The sequence below is a fragment of the Haliotis asinina genome, chromosome 13 (assembly GCF_037392515.1).
Source record: "Haliotis asinina isolate JCU_RB_2024 chromosome 13, JCU_Hal_asi_v2, whole genome shotgun sequence".
In the NCBI taxonomy this organism is placed as follows: Eukaryota; Metazoa; Mollusca; class Gastropoda; order Lepetellida; family Haliotidae; genus Haliotis; species Haliotis asinina.
In genome coordinates, this window is record NC_090292.1 from 14,506,710 (window position 1) to 14,522,662 (window position 15,953).

General features: G+C 41.5%; 1 protein-coding gene across 1 annotated transcript in view; it reads right to left on the reverse strand.

Annotated features, from left to right (window-relative positions):
• Positions 1-15,953, reverse strand: part of LOC137260434 (potassium voltage-gated channel subfamily H member 7-like) — a 72,845-nt gene that overhangs the window by 46,581 nt on the left and 10,311 nt on the right. The window contains exon 3 of the mRNA XM_067798094.1: positions 3,260-3,659. Within this exon, the coding sequence (XP_067654195.1) occupies positions 3,260-3,659 (400 nt within the window). The remainder of the gene's footprint in view (positions 1-3,259; positions 3,660-15,953) is intronic.

Genomic DNA, 15,953 nt, shown 5'->3' on the forward strand with positions numbered 1-15,953 from the left:
GGCCACTAGGGTAGGATGACAGTTTAGCATAATCACCAAAAATGACCTAGTAGACTCCCATCAGATTTGTTTTGTTTTTTTTGGGTTTTGGTTAATACCCAGAAGAAAGTAGGGTAACAATACGCAGCATTTTAAAATGGTTTTTGGTATGCAGCCAAAGCTTTCACTAACGATATTAGGCTCTTTGGACAAACGCTCTATTCTCTGCAGCACAGAGCGGACGTTACCCTTACCACCCATGTCAGTGCTTTTCTTTTAACCCCCAACCTTAAGCACTTCGGGCAGAAGTGGAAGTGCTGAGGTTTGCCGGCTATGAGCTGCTGTTTCGCTGATGACCGTCGGGTCGGCTGTCTGTCTAAGGTCTTCGTTCTTCCGCCAACATGGCGCCCGACGTTGACCCTGCTCTTGTCAACCACCATTTCTAAACCACCAGTTGCTTTGCTGCGAGTTAGGGTAGGGGAATCGTGCGTGAGTCACAGCAAACTCACGCTACCCGGATATTTCTCCACCATCTGTCCAAGAGCGGTCGTCGTGGTCGCTCTCGGGTGGTAGTTTAGGATGGTGGACAAGAGACAGGGAGGACATGAGTCGGTGTTAGAGTTGAAGACAGCAGCAGCCATGTTTTATTACTGTTTGGTCGAAGGATGGTCAAAATGGTAAAATACAGTGGTAAACATGTGACAGAACGCACATCAGGACTGAATGGCCAATGATCCCGATGTGGAGACCCGCTCTGTCACTTACACACATATTAGAAGTCCGACGGCGATTCTTCATCGTCGACGTAGTCGTAGGTGGGCGACGGCCTTGGCCGACACCCCGACTACCCGCACAATCCGTCCACTTCTGTCGATGATCTAGTCTCCATGGTTGGTCTTGCCGGTTGGTCTCCTGGATGGTCTCGCTGGATGGTCTCGCTGGATGGTCTCGCCGGTTGGTCTTGCCGGTTGGTCTCGCTGGATGGTCCCGCCGGTTGGTCTGTCGACTGACCATATCAGTCAGGTTTTTATACACAGGGCCATTACGTCACATTGTGCAAGATCACTGGCCCATGCACATGTACATACGTAAGATTCGCCGACGTAGGGAGGTGTTAATTGACATGTATTGATAGCGTTTGAGAATTAAGGGTCCTGCCCGGAGGGGGGTTTATGATAAGAGGGGATACACCGAATGTTTGCTGAATACATTACATAGACAAAGGGGATAGAATTTCGGTGCAATTTGGACTTATATTGAAACAAATAGATTGTTTGAATAAATGAAGTTTTAAGGAAACTTATTGAAATGATTTAGTCTATGACACCTCTTTGCTGAGGAGATTATCCAGAAAATCTCATACGCACTCACTCACTCACTGACTCGTTACAGGTCAGTACAGTAAGTCCCTACATGACCACTCGTTCCTGGTCACTGGTCACACTTTACTATGAACTGTCGGATGTAACGAAGTCGGTTTGGTTCCGACCACAGTATATAGTTCTGTCCAATTGCATATAAAGGCTCCTTCACTCTTATTTCGAACTGTCAAGAATCAAGGCGAATCAGCCAGAAAAAAAATTCCAAAATTTGAACCGCATTCGGGAGAGAAAGTCAAAAGAAACAAGTTTTTCAAGCTTTGTAAGAATGCGACAGCCAAATGCTATGTGACGTTTCAGTGACAGGTGGCCACGTTTTTTTGGCGATTCGACAGTGTTCTGATGAAGTCGGGGACCACTTGAAGAGCATTCGGGACGTTCTCATTGTATTCGGGGTGATGTGAGCTACATTCAAGATTCATTCCAACTTCAAGCAATACATTTGAAGAATATTCCGCCTGAAGTCCAGCAGAATTCGAGATACATTCCGATTCAATTAGAGGCGAAGACATCCTGAGAGGATCTGAAGTAGCTTGTCTTTTCCATTCTCTCTCGAATATGTTCAGAATTTTTAGAACGCAGTTATAATGCAATACAAATATTTGGTATGCAGTGAGAATACTGAGAATGGACTTCAAATGCTGTTTGATATTTTTTCCAAATGTGTATCGAAAATTTTGAACATACAAGAAATGACCCGAATACTTGGAATGCATTCGGAATACGGTATGTCGTCGTCTGAGTTCGTTATAAGCGTAGTGTACTGTTCAACAAAGGCAAATGACGTCGTCTCCAGATGATTTGAAACACAACGCTGTTTACAATAAGTGCCTTAGTGTCTGAAGTTGCGAAAGGGATATTTGACAGAAGAAAGATTACATCCAGTTCACGCACAAACATCTCACCAACCTCTTACGTTCTGCAAGAAAACGTCACGTGTCATTCAAGCCTGACCTCTACCTTCTTTGAACTTTCCATACATATAACGTCACCGATAGGAGATATAATCACTATCCGTTTTATAGTCTAGACAACTAATACATGTTTGTTTTGTCAAATTGGATTTCGACAGCCTCCAGACTGCTTTTACTCAACAGTTAGTGAAACTGGAAGATTCAAATCAACAAATCACTAGTCTAAACTTGGAGACCAGTCACGTTACCTCGTGCCGGAATGTGTCCATTATAAAATCAATTAAATGTACTGCTGTCAATCGTAATAAATACAAATGTTATCCTTGCACAAGACACTAACTGGTATTTAGAGATGTGAATTCATGACTAGTTCCGTTAGAATACAATAAAACATCAAAGGATTCTGTGTTTCGTGCATTTAAAAAGTATCGGTCAATATTACTGTGATCATGTGTCTGGTTGGTCAATTTCAAAGCGCAGATTAGATTAACATCGTTCCGTTGCCTCTGTCAATACTAATGATACCCCGGCGTTACGGAATTGGAAAGAATGTTTTGGAGTTTTTTCAATAAAACATACTAATGGTAAAACGATTTCTGGTCAGACGGGCGCCCAGTACGTTATAGTTCGAATATTTTAATGGACGATCGCTCGTGAGTGAGTGTGTATGTGAGTGAGTGAGTGAGTGAGTGAGTGTGTATGTGAGTGAGTGAATACATGAGTGAGAGGATGGGCGAGTGAGTGAATAAGTGAGCGTGTGGAAGGGTGAGTGAGTGAGTGAGTAAATAAGTGACCCTGTGGATGGGTGAGTGAGGGAGTGATTGTTGGCTGATTGCCGTTTTTCTTTCAAAACAACGTACATATGCACGGACTGGGAATTTTGTCAAGCACAATTACCAGTGTATACTCTCCACTAAATGTCATAAATTTAAAATGACAAGATCACTTAGCCAGAAAAACAAAATTAAAACAAAAACATATACTTACATCCTAGAAGCATGGCGAATATTGAAAATATTTTCTCAGCGTTCGTATTTGGCGCCACATTCCCGAAGCCAATACTAGTCAAACTGGTGAAAGTGAAGTACAGCGACGTGATGTATTTTGAGCGTATCGTCGGTCCGCTCAGGGAATCATTCGGGTAGTACGGCCTTTTCATTGTGTCGGCAAGACCGTCCAACCAACTCACGTGGGCCTGCAGGTGGGGCCGCTCCATGTTGGCGATCGCATAGAAGATACATGCCAGCCAATGAGCGATGAGGGTGAAGGTCACCATCAGCAGTAAGAGCACAGCAGCTCCATATTCCGCAAACTGCTCGATTCGTCGTACAACACGAAGAAGTCGTAACAACCGGGCCGTTTTCAGTATGCCAGTTGCTTTCATAGTCTGAAAAATAGAAACGTTTTTTTGTGAGTCCGTGAGTTAATATTTTAAGCTACATCGGCATATCGTGACTGAAACAAGCTATGATTACTTTTTTAGATGAAGGTGTAAATTATGAAACTCTTGTCAAAGAAGGACAGCGAAACAACTAATTTATCACAGATTTCAACTTAAAACTAGTAACTAACTGCAAAACATTTTAACTATAGATGACACACGTCAATTTTGATTAAACAATTCATTCAGTAATATTAGAAAAGTGAGTTTAGTTTTACGCCGTCATATTTAACAATAACATGTTACATGTTTGTATATATAATGCGTTCGTGTAGGCAGAAGTTACATACAATACAGCCATATAGCTGGTATATTACTGAGTGTGGCGTAAAACTAAACTCACTCACATATAATGCCCTTAAGAAAGTAGCTAAATGTTACTTAGTTTTTAGCTACACTCCAGGAATTTCTTAAGGGCTCGAGTCCCTTATGGGATTCGAACCCAGACTCTCAAAAAGGCGTGGCGGGTCGCAAGCGCACTCTAGAAACTCTCGATCACAAGTGTAAGTGTTAATTGGGCTGGCTCTCACGTATGTCTTGGTGCATAACCAGTCATACAGATTCGGAATTACATCAAGACCAGACAGAACCTAGTCACAAATCGATCTAAGGCTAAAACCTGATGCTAAAATATGAAGGCTATGAGCGTCTTGTGGAACGGAATTATTGTGCAATATTTCAATGTAAATATCACATCTGTCGTCGTTTTTGCTGGAATGGTGTTAAATCGACTTCAAACCATACTCATTCACTTATTGAAACTGCACAATTAACTAATTACTCCGTGTGATGTACTGGCTTATAGTTACGCTTCGTGCTTCTGCAAACACGTCATCTATCTGAGCAAATACAAGCATAGATATTCCCCGTGGAAGAGATTGGTATTGTCCGATGAAATACGACACCAATACAATTCATTTAACCTTGGCAAACATCACAATCTGTCAGTCAGTCTAATGGCGTGTAGGACTAGCAATAATCTCGATCCTTCCCCGAAGCACTTCTGTCCATGGGAGTCAGTGTTGCGGTCAGTCCACTTTTATGAGGAAGTGCAGAAATAGATTTTTATCAATAATGACTGCTTTTGAAAAATAGTTTAACCTGTTAAGTCGGGGTATCGTTTTATATTCACTTTATTTCACGTTTCTAGTATTCAGATAATTTTTATTTATTTATTTATGTTCATTTTCATTTTTTATCAAGGGCATAGTAGGTGTGAAAATAACCCATCGCCAGACATCCGGGCATTACCCATTGCCCGGGTTTTTTGTCAGGCAAGCAAAGATCACACTGCACCAGTGACCAGTTTATTTAAAAATAAACAAGAAAATCGGCTGGTATAGTTGAAAAATCATGAGGGCAAGTGATTTTACATGTGCCACTGTACCGGAACACACTAGCAATTTTAAAGTTATTTTCAATCCTGCATGGGGTGTATTTGTTTTGTGCTGGGTTTTTGTTTCGTTTGTTCGCTTCTTTTGTTTGTTGCTGCTGGCTTTAAGTTTTGGTGTTTGTTTCATTATGACGTATAGTAAGTCAGCTCACCACTCCTTAGCTGCCGATAAACTTGGTTGTTACTATATTTGGGCCGATGGGGTAGCTTAGTGGTTAAAGCGTTCGTTCGTCACGAGGAAGACCAGGGTTCGATTCCTCACATGCGCACAATGTGTGAAGCCCATTTCCCTTGCTGTGATGTTGCTGGAATATTGCTAAACACGGCATAAAACATACTCACTGACTCTAACCAGGAGCTACACTTTGTTTTAATTTCTATAGCAACTCAAACAATGGTATAAGCTGCAGGGAAGAGACACATAAACACCAGATTCAACAAACACATAACAAAAGTTACCATAACATCAAGCTAAAAACAAATACAAAAAGCCTTCGCATTTTAAGTATGAAAACGACTGCTATGCTCACAAAAACATCATAATCGAATAAACATTTCTTGATTTCTTTCCTATCAGCCAACACGAAACGTGGTGTGTACTTTCTTTTGACCCTCACAATATGTGAAGTTAATATCAGCGATAAACTAGAACCCCTAATATTAAACTGGATACAAGTATGTTATTTTCTATGGCAGAGAAAAATGTGAGTGTTAAATCAATAGTATTACTTAAAACATACATCGGCTGCATTTCATACCACCTTATCTGTGATCGTATTAAGCAGAATTTACCAGAACGGTGTTTTACCAGAATGTAGGTCAATTAGGATAATCCCCCTTTGCATAAGTACGGAGACGCCTCTTCTCTTGGTAATCATAGGGCTATAAGCCTCTTGAGTATTCATAGTAAGGTTTTTACGTCAGGTTCAATAAAAATATTAATATACTGGGCTGCAGCTCTGAACATTAATTCTGAATGTCAGCGGGGTTTAGAAAAGGATCCGGATATTCGACTATTGATAATTATTTTATTTTAAATGCCATCGTGCCATTTTGCACGTAAATGTGCTACATGTTTTGTGTCATTTATCTGGGGGTAATAATAATGATGTTCAGTGTACGCGCTTAGAGCATGTCCCTTAGTGATGCGGATGAGGCACCATATAAGTACTCTTATTCTTATTATTATTTATATGTTTCTAAAGCCTTGGGTTCTATTCAGCACCATCTTCTCTGAAAGCTCTTGTAACATTGGTAGTATGTTACTACATACACAGTAAGGCAACTGAGTATCTCGTATGTGTGATTACCCCACTGGGGTAAGACAAGGGCGCATGCTTAGTCCTTTTGGTTTCAGCATTTTTTCCTACACGAAGGTAAAATTGAGCAAAGCTGCCGTGTTGGCTTTCAGTTACTCTACAATGTTATACAGTTTATCTAGTTTTCTTTCTTGCTAGCCTTGTTTGTTTGCCAATGTGAACAAATTTCAAAAAACGATAGATGAACTACACGATTACTGTTATAAATGGCAAACGGTGGATACTTCATCGAAATATTAAATGAATGTCCATTCATATGAACCCTTTTGAGTAGTTTAGTGATGGTGTGGGGCTGTGTTTCGTATGATTAGTAAACTGTTTCGCAACATGCGTTTTTGACCCTGAGCTTTTGATATATTCTGAAGCATTTTGTATGCAAGGGTGTGATCGCATGTTTGGACCAAAATACTGGAGCCTGCTCATGGATTCCTGTGGTGCCTAATTAATGTTCGCATGTACTTAATGAAACACTGTGCACAGCAGATACTTCCGTCATGTACCAGTGTATCATGTTCTCACAGACCTCAATTCCAACAAATTGCGATTTGTCAATGCTAACTGGACGTTTCCGCAGAAACTGTTATCAGGAACACAGCACTGTGTGTAATTTACTGTTATTATCAGCAGCAATAACAGGGTCGCCACCCTTCATCAGTGTAGTGGAGTGGAACACATCAGCCAGATTATCATGTCTAGATACAAGGTATTAATACCGGGACAGGTTCCTGATAACACACAGTCTTCAAAGTCATTAATATACAGAGCAGCTAACTGGGTCGAGCGTTATTTCTCCTCTCTCAGACATCCCTATTTCTCTAAAACATTTCCCTTTATTTGTGTACGATTACATACATAACTAGCCTTATAGTTAATAATGCAGCATACAATCTTAGGGATGATAACTCGTTTAGTGCAAAGAGCTACGTCTAGGCGTAAGGTCTTTCAGGTTGATACCGGTGTAAGAGTCCTCACCAAAACGTTGCCCTATGCATAAAACAAGTAGTTCCAACACATAGCGTTGTGCGCTATATTATTGACTCACAGACTTCTAGAATGCCGACGAATTAGCCTTGTAGTCGGTGTTTCAGAAACAACAGTTTATATGGGTGAAATAGCTAAAAGAATAGGTACATTCAGTTGAATGTGTGTTGTTTTATGCCGCAACACCACGATAATTTTGAACAGCAGCATTGTTTCAGATGTAAATGAAGCAATGTGACAGTTGTGGGATTAAAATACTTTCTACTCCAAGAAGAACCGGGTTAGAATAGATCATCAGTAAGCTATGTTTTTTGTTATAAGAGACGACTGATGGGATGGGGTAACTGCGCTGATCCATGTCCCTGCTGTTGATCACTGGATTGTCTGGTGCTGATTCGATTTTGTTAGAGATCGAAGTCATATAGCTGAATATTGCTGAGTGCGACGTAGAACTAAACACACTCATTAGAATGATACACACGTCAAAGCAACGTTTAAAAAATAACAGGAAAATGTTGCTTGCACATTTAAATACCACCAAGGCAAACAATCCCCCTTGTGTTTCAAGATCGTACTTAGCATGTACAGTATTAGCTTTCAGTAGCATATGTACATCGTATTTCACCTATAATTAGCATCAAAATAAATACACATCAGATCCTCCCATCTCACGCGATGTTTCTGAAAATGAAACCCACTAACTGTCACGTTTTCTCAACAGACCCCATTTATGCATGTGCTTTGATTAGGTAAAATGACACTCGTCAAACACGCCCGTCTTTGTTAACCAGAATCATGAACAGACGCCTCGGTCACATGAAAGATGGTCATTTATTTCATGTGACATGTGACTTACTGGAAAATGGACAATTTGTTTCCTCTAATCACGGGCATAATAAGCAAGCCAATCGTACTTCCGTGTCTCGTAATGTGCTGTTCCCTCACGCGAGAAAAGTCGAAGAAGTAAAGGTTAGGCGAACCGTTTGTCATGACAGCTTAGGCTGTCTTTGCAGACAGTAAATACTTGGGACAAGACAAAAGAACACAGATCAAATTAACAAGGCGTGCCAAAGCCATACCGGATTTGCGTCATGTCCTCAGCTGATTCGGAACATTTCTTTGGCGGTGTTCTTTCCTGCAGTACTTTTGCTGTCTGTTTCTATTTTTTATCTATTTTCAAAACAGTGTTTATCGCTGTTTTTCATACTGGGGGACATGTTAATTTGGACTTGTAGAAATTATTACCCGTTATATTCCAATCACGAAGATCAGAGCTGTAAGAGTTGTTTTACAACAATCTATACTATGCCGATATTTGGAACTGTTAGGTTCCACGCGTCATCATACCCCGGTCGCTGCTCATGATATCAATCACTGGATTGTCTGGTTGAGGTCTAAATAACTTACAGATCTGTGTCATACAGCATGAATATGCGAAAGACACTCACTTGAACCTCGTTAATACGGACGGTACCAACTCCGGTCAAAACGCCGCGATTAACAATTGATTAACTGTTGAACAGTTTAAAAACTGTGTTCGCAGGTCAGGAATATAATCTTTCGTTGACGCTGTATTGTGCAACTGTGTTTATTCGGACGATGGGGTAGAAGGATGTTTTATCACCTTGAGTATTTGCATGATCGATAATTGCACCAAAGAAACCACGACCTGTATTTCACCGGCCTGTGACTATCAAAGCCTCGATGTTGATCCCGTGATCGATGTTATGAACAACGATCCACGCCGTCGGTGATCGATGACATGCCCCTGAGAATAAACACTGGAATGGTGTCCAGCTCGAGCCAGTAGAGGCTGACCGAGTGAAGAGGTCCCATATAGTCCGAGTTCTATTTGGTGTAAATTGTTTGGTCTCTTTTGTAGAAATGTAATATCATTTCAAATAAGGCGACTATGTTTTAATACAAAATGCCAGTCTACGTCCACAATCCACGAAGTCGCCTTGTCTCCATCTTCTCGAATGGTCTCCCATCTCGAATCTCGTTCAGCTCGAGATCGGGGTCATCTTCAAATCCAACACTCCAAAAAGTTAAATATCTTCCAAGTGACTTCAGCTGTTTTTGTCAGAACTCAAATTTCTTACCTCTAACTTTTCGCGGTAAAATCATGCTTTTTAAAACCCTTCATTCATAACGACAGCTCGGGTAATGGTGTTATTTCCCAGTTTTCCCCTCCTAACATTACGCATTATCTTCAGGTGATCCAGCAATGCCCTAAACCCCCGGCTACCAAAGTGTTATCTCATAAAACGGAATTAGGAACACCCTTTCGCCGCATCGACCTTTATTCAGCATAAACCCCGCCTAATTCGAACTTCTTGAGAATGTTTATTCTGCTAAATTAGTTTAGCCTAGCAAAGTTTCCATCAACTGAGGCTTAAGATTTCGGCAGGCCCTTATTCATCCCCGCCCCAGTAACCGTTGCTTCATCTCAGGGGGGCATAGCGTCTGATCGTACCTAATGGTTGTTTTAGGAAACACATTTGCACGAAAGCAATTTGTCGCGTCCTATCAATTGTCAGCGAGCCTTGTAAATTAACAATGCTACTTTCTACTGACTCAGCAGATAAGGCGACGGGGACCCCTCATCTCCGCTCATAAGCCGGGATATTACACGGCTTGTATCACACGCAGGCTTGTTGTTGCCCGCCTCGTGACACAGCCCGCTGACAGCCACTGACAAACTATTGATGAGATATCGACAACTCTGATATAAGGAACTGGGCTAGCGGGAGATGAAATGCATCGCTATGTACAACACTGAGCAGTGTGTTGAAGACGCTCGTCTCTTCGATCGTGTGTTTTGTGTCATGACCGACGAAACTGTGTCTTTGGTTATTTTTAAAACAACGCTGATATAATCAGTGAGTGAGTGAGTACGGTTTTACGCCGCTTTTAGCAATATTCAAGCAATATCATGGTGGGGGTCACAAAAAATGACCATCACACATTGTACCCATGTGTGGAATCGAACCGTGGCCTTAACCATTAGACTACCCCACAATCCCTATGTAAGGTAAGTGAGTTTAGTTTTACGCCGCACTCAGCAATATTCCAGCTATATGGCGACCCTATGTAAGGAGTGAGTGAGTTTAGCTGGTTCTAAGTGAAATAAGTCGCCATGAACAACGCGGTGTTCATATTCGTGGAGGATCATCTCTTGTATTCAGTTTAATCTGAAATGTCGCGTCTCTGGTTATTTTAATAGCAACCTGATACAAGGAACTCCGATGGTTGGAGGTGAAATGTATGGCTATGTAGGCATCGATATTCGAGTAGGGTGTTGAAGATGCTAGGGTCTGGTGTCCCTTTCTGTTATATTTCTAGATGACCGTGCGTAATGTTACAACTGAGACATCGTGTGTGGTTATATATCAGTAATGATCATCAGATAAGGACCTACATTAGAGGAGGGTGGAAATAACTCAATCTACATAGAAGTGACGTCACTGGCCTCTTGTTTCATTTGGGCTCCACGATCTGTGTCCGTTTCAGGTCTCTGTCTAGATGTTGATATCAGACCTTGCGTCAACACAGAGACTCGGTGTCTTTCATTATTAAAAAAAAAGAAAAACGTAAAATCAACAGAAAAAAAACCAAACCAAAGCTAGCAAAACGAAACCAGAAAAAAAGAAAACAAAAACCAAACCAACCAAACAAACAAGAAACTACGAAATGAATGAGTGAGTGATGTTTTAGCTTTTAGCTATATTCCTGCAATATCAAGACGGGTATGACAATAAGAAGAGTATTAATGCACCAGTGTTCATTCCGATTGCTTGAATTGTGAGGTTACATAAATATTACAACTGACAAAGTGCATTGAATTTCCATAACATAACAGTCACGAGATCATCTGAAGCTAACGGGTACCCATTTACTGATGGATGAACAATGACAAATTAAGCCTCTTGCCAAGAGGGCACCAATTCAGTGGTAATGACCAACTGTGATGTTCATGCATAGTGCAAAATTCAAGTTGGCAAACCAAGAATGTGAGTTGGAAAGATTTTCATAACACTTACTGAGACTGAAATCGCCATGTCACAATAGTCCGCGAGCCGAACATGTTTTTCAGTGATATTGACAATTGACTTGCCGAAACACTTTAAACGGAAGCAAAATATATTTATACATGGCTCTAATCAATGTGTCACGGTTAATGGTCATTGTAATACACAGCTTTTCAGTTACCTGTGTTCATTAATTTGTTTTAATGACATACATACCGGCACGGTGTCTGGTAATCGGTGCAATACTTGCTACGAGGTATCATTATCGCTGAAAGAATGCAGTGCTGTCGGATAGAACTAAGCAGCTATTGACATGCTATTGACGCGATATCGACAACAGTTTACAAGGACGAACGGGACAGGAATTTGGAATGTATCGCAATGAACAACCGTGAGTCAACAGTGGGAGACAAGGGAGCGTTATATCGCCTGAATGGTCGATAACAATGGCACTGACATCCCTAGGAACGAGTAGATAGCCTATGTCAGTGGCGTGTTTGTCGTTTAACCCCGCAATTAGCAACATACCAGCAATATGACGGTGATCTGAACCCTGGAAGACCCGACCCGGGAAGATTTGGGTTGGAATTGGCCTGCAGTAACCCATGGGGCGACTAACGGGACTGGGTGGTGAGCCTCACTGACATGGTTGACACATGTCATCCTATCCCTGTTGGGTAGATCGATGCTCATGTGGTTCAGAACTGGATTGTCTTGTCCAGACTCGATTACTTTCAGATCACCTCCATGTAGCTGTCATATTGCGGAGTTAAATTAAACAAACAGTAATTGTATTGGGGTGCGTGTTGTGTAAGGTTTGTTTTCGTTAATTCTTTGCTGCTTTACGCTAAAGCTGACAACAGCCCAGCTACATTAGAATGTATTATAGAAACGTGTACCGGAAGTAAGGCACCACCATGTGGATTGGTTGGTCTGACTCGTTGACCTGACCACGTGATCTCACGTATGAACAGTTGCTCATGATAGCAATCACTGGCGTTTCTTGTCAAAAACAGACAAGGTGCAATGGAGTAGCCCTGTGGTTGAAGCCTTCGTTCGTCACGGCTGAGATTCCCAACGAGGTCCCTCGGGGGCCATGGGCTCATGTACCCTCGAGGTCTGCATCCTCGAGCCGCAGGGCTCGTGGAACATAAACAGATCTCGAGGGTACACGAGCCAAAGGCCCCCGAGGGACCAGTGAACAACGTATTTATCTTACCGAACACCTGAATTTTAATTTCGAACTGTTTGAAGCACTTCTGCTGAATGCGAGGCGAATCGCCATTTTGCCGAATGGTAAACAGTTTTAGAGTTATCTCCCTTCCATCGATTTTCAATCGCAAAACATTGGTAATTTCCGTGCCTAATACGTGATTCAATGTTATTAGAGGCAAAGAAGTACTACCAAGAAGCAGTAGAGGAGTTCCGAATATTCCCAGCGGTGTACAGTGAAAATAATACATTGGCTGTAAGCGGGGTACATTGAAAATACATGTAATACAATAGCGCTTAGCAAATGAGAAAGCGACATTCAGGTGTGAGGTAAGATAAATGCCCATCCCGCCTTCATATAACTAGAAAATGCTGAGTCTAAAACATACGGCAATAAACAGTAAGGAAACAAACAATGACAAGGTGTCACAAATGTGTCTCACATCTTAATGTGCGTAAGAACAGTTCTCTAGGCATCAATATATATGTACCGACTTCCACTTCTCAAAATATCGATGATATATCGATTATAACAAATCAATGTCAGTGTGTGCGCGATACATTCAACGTAGCTCTTCACATTTTCATGTCACAAAACATACATTAGAGTTTTCGATAGGGGGTCACGAATGCTTTTAACCCTTCAACGACGTGAACTGTATTTGATATCACGGATAACATTAGAGCACATGCTTTAAAATGTCATATACATTTTATCAGACATTAACAATGACGTTTGTTTAACGAAATATGATCTGATATTGACATGGGAAATACAGGCATTAGCACGATGCTTTAGACAGTTTTTCACTGTGTGACAGGTGTACATTATTAATATCCAGATTATCAATAGTTCTTCAATAATACATCACGCTTGATGTGTGAGGTATTCAGGAAGGGTTTGTGAGACAATGTATTGATAAAACCGTATTTACCAGCTAAAGTAGAACAGAACGCACATGTCAAGGAACTGTTTGTTTTGATGTAAATATATTTGTCATTTGCAAACATTCTATGAGAAATCGGTAATATTTTTTAGATATGTTAAGGGGCAAGTCGTAAGACGCGTGAATATTTCATGGCAGGGTCGTTTGATATTGACAATGGTTCGCGACCGGACCAGTTTTCTGTGTGACGAGCGCATGCGGTTACGTCTAATTCTCCTCCTTCTGAAAGTGTAGTTTTATGCCGCTTGAACCGAGACAGGATACTCGTCGTGTTGAGCGGACGCTTTGGCCACCAGATTATTTCAACGAAACGTGACCGATCGAGTTTGATACATGGGACGATAAAACGTGTGTTTGGTGTTTAATTAGGAGAGGTTTCAAATGAAGCATTCCCGTGCTTCAAATGCTCAATAACACCCGGAAACTGGCCAACGCATGATGTTTATCGACACTGTAAACACAAAAGTAAACCAAAGGATTTTACTATCTGCACTCGTTTACACCGAGTACGGGCACAGCAGTGAAGTGTCATCAGCAGGCCGTTTCAGCTGGTTCCCATGGTAGCGTCTGGAGTTGTTCTTTTGTGACGTCATTCTGACTTTACATCACAACATGATTTGAATGACGTCACCACTGTTGATGACTCAACAAAACAATTGTTTGCGAGGTCAATACGCAGTGAATAGTCTTGCAGTTTCCGGGAATCTAATACCATTTGATCATGTTTTTCAACTAATCAGATTAGAGAACACAGTGACTTTTGGTTTACAATGTGGCAATATTATGATGACTAAATGACAGTGGTTTGTAAACAAGTGATCAACAGAATGAACACCGATCTGTGCAATTCGGACGCCATGTGTCAGGGAGTCGCCTCATACGACAAGCAAGAGTAGCTGAAGATCAACTCTAACACGATTCTTCGATGCTTCTGGAATGGTTAAGACAGCAAAGATGTCGTTGTGAGAAAAACTTAAAAAATGTCGACCGAAAGACAGAAGGACAATATGACTTGGTAGCTAGCGCCATTCTATAAGGTCAAGGTCAAACCCGCGGTCGCTACAACCGCCCGTTACAAAAACATGGTTTAATTTGCAAAGGCTGATCGCGGGAATAAATCTTCCTTTTTTCCGGAAAAGCAGGCATCGTGCTCTTGAAGCATAAAATTAACGAATCCATATAAATTACAGTGTCTCGTTCACCTATCATGCTTCATTTCCCAATAATTATCACAGCTGTAAGGGGCTTCGGACTCCGCCCTCCCCGTCCAAACCCCAACTGCACATAAACACTCCATCACTGTTGTCCTGGATGGCTTAGACAGTCACGCTCGCCTTCTCTTAAATGTACTTATTCCACCCCCTCTGTTGTTCCGGGTAATCGTTCAAAACAAATGTTTTAGCATCTTTTTCATTTTGCAGATATCCGCTTGCAATTCTATGCTTAGACTTCTTTTTCACCAGGCATCATTACAGAATGAACGAAAATTGCCTTGGATGTAAATTTGTTGTTCCGCACACCGCCACAATTAAGACAATAAAGGACGGGTGAGGGGGTGCGTTTGGGGCTGGGGTGGGGTTGTGGTGTTAGCCTTGTGGTTAAAGCATTTGTTCGTCAAGCCGAAGACCCAGGTTCGCTTTCCTACATGGGTGTCTCCTCCGTGTCTCCCGCCGTAATATTGCTGAAATATTTTTAAACGGGGTGTAACGCCATACTCATTCACTCACGTACGAAATCATCATCAGGTTGTCATACAATCATGCAGGGATATTGAGTCAGCGAAACTGTGCCTGGTCGTTGGCGTGGTAGTTAAGCTTTAGTTTCTGGTAGTTTATAGTCATGGCTCAATATAAGATACGTTAAGATACGTTAGTTGCACCAGTCAGATTCAAGCTGCACTGCTTTTATTGCAATATGCAGATGCAAATATTTAGATCTTTCATTCAGAGGTTAACCCATTCAAACATTGACTTGCACCTGGTGCAAGTTAGGCTAATAACTATGTTGCACTTTGTAATGTTGGGTTGCACCAAGGCACGTTTCACAACACTAAATCGAGCCCTAAAAGTATATGTCATAAGTACATTGGTATTGTGGTGCTATGATACATTAGTAAATGGCTTTTGATCATGACATGTATTTACAATTTAGATGGTGTATGGATGGAGGTCACAGTCAAGACATGCCTCATCGTCCTAAGTGAGATTCCCACCCCACTACAGGGATTTCGCCCACCTGCATCACTTCACATCACAACCACATCACTACAACATTACCACCACATCACTTCACATCAAACCGCACAGCACCACTCCACATCGTAAATGACCACTCCATATCACATCACGCCATATCAC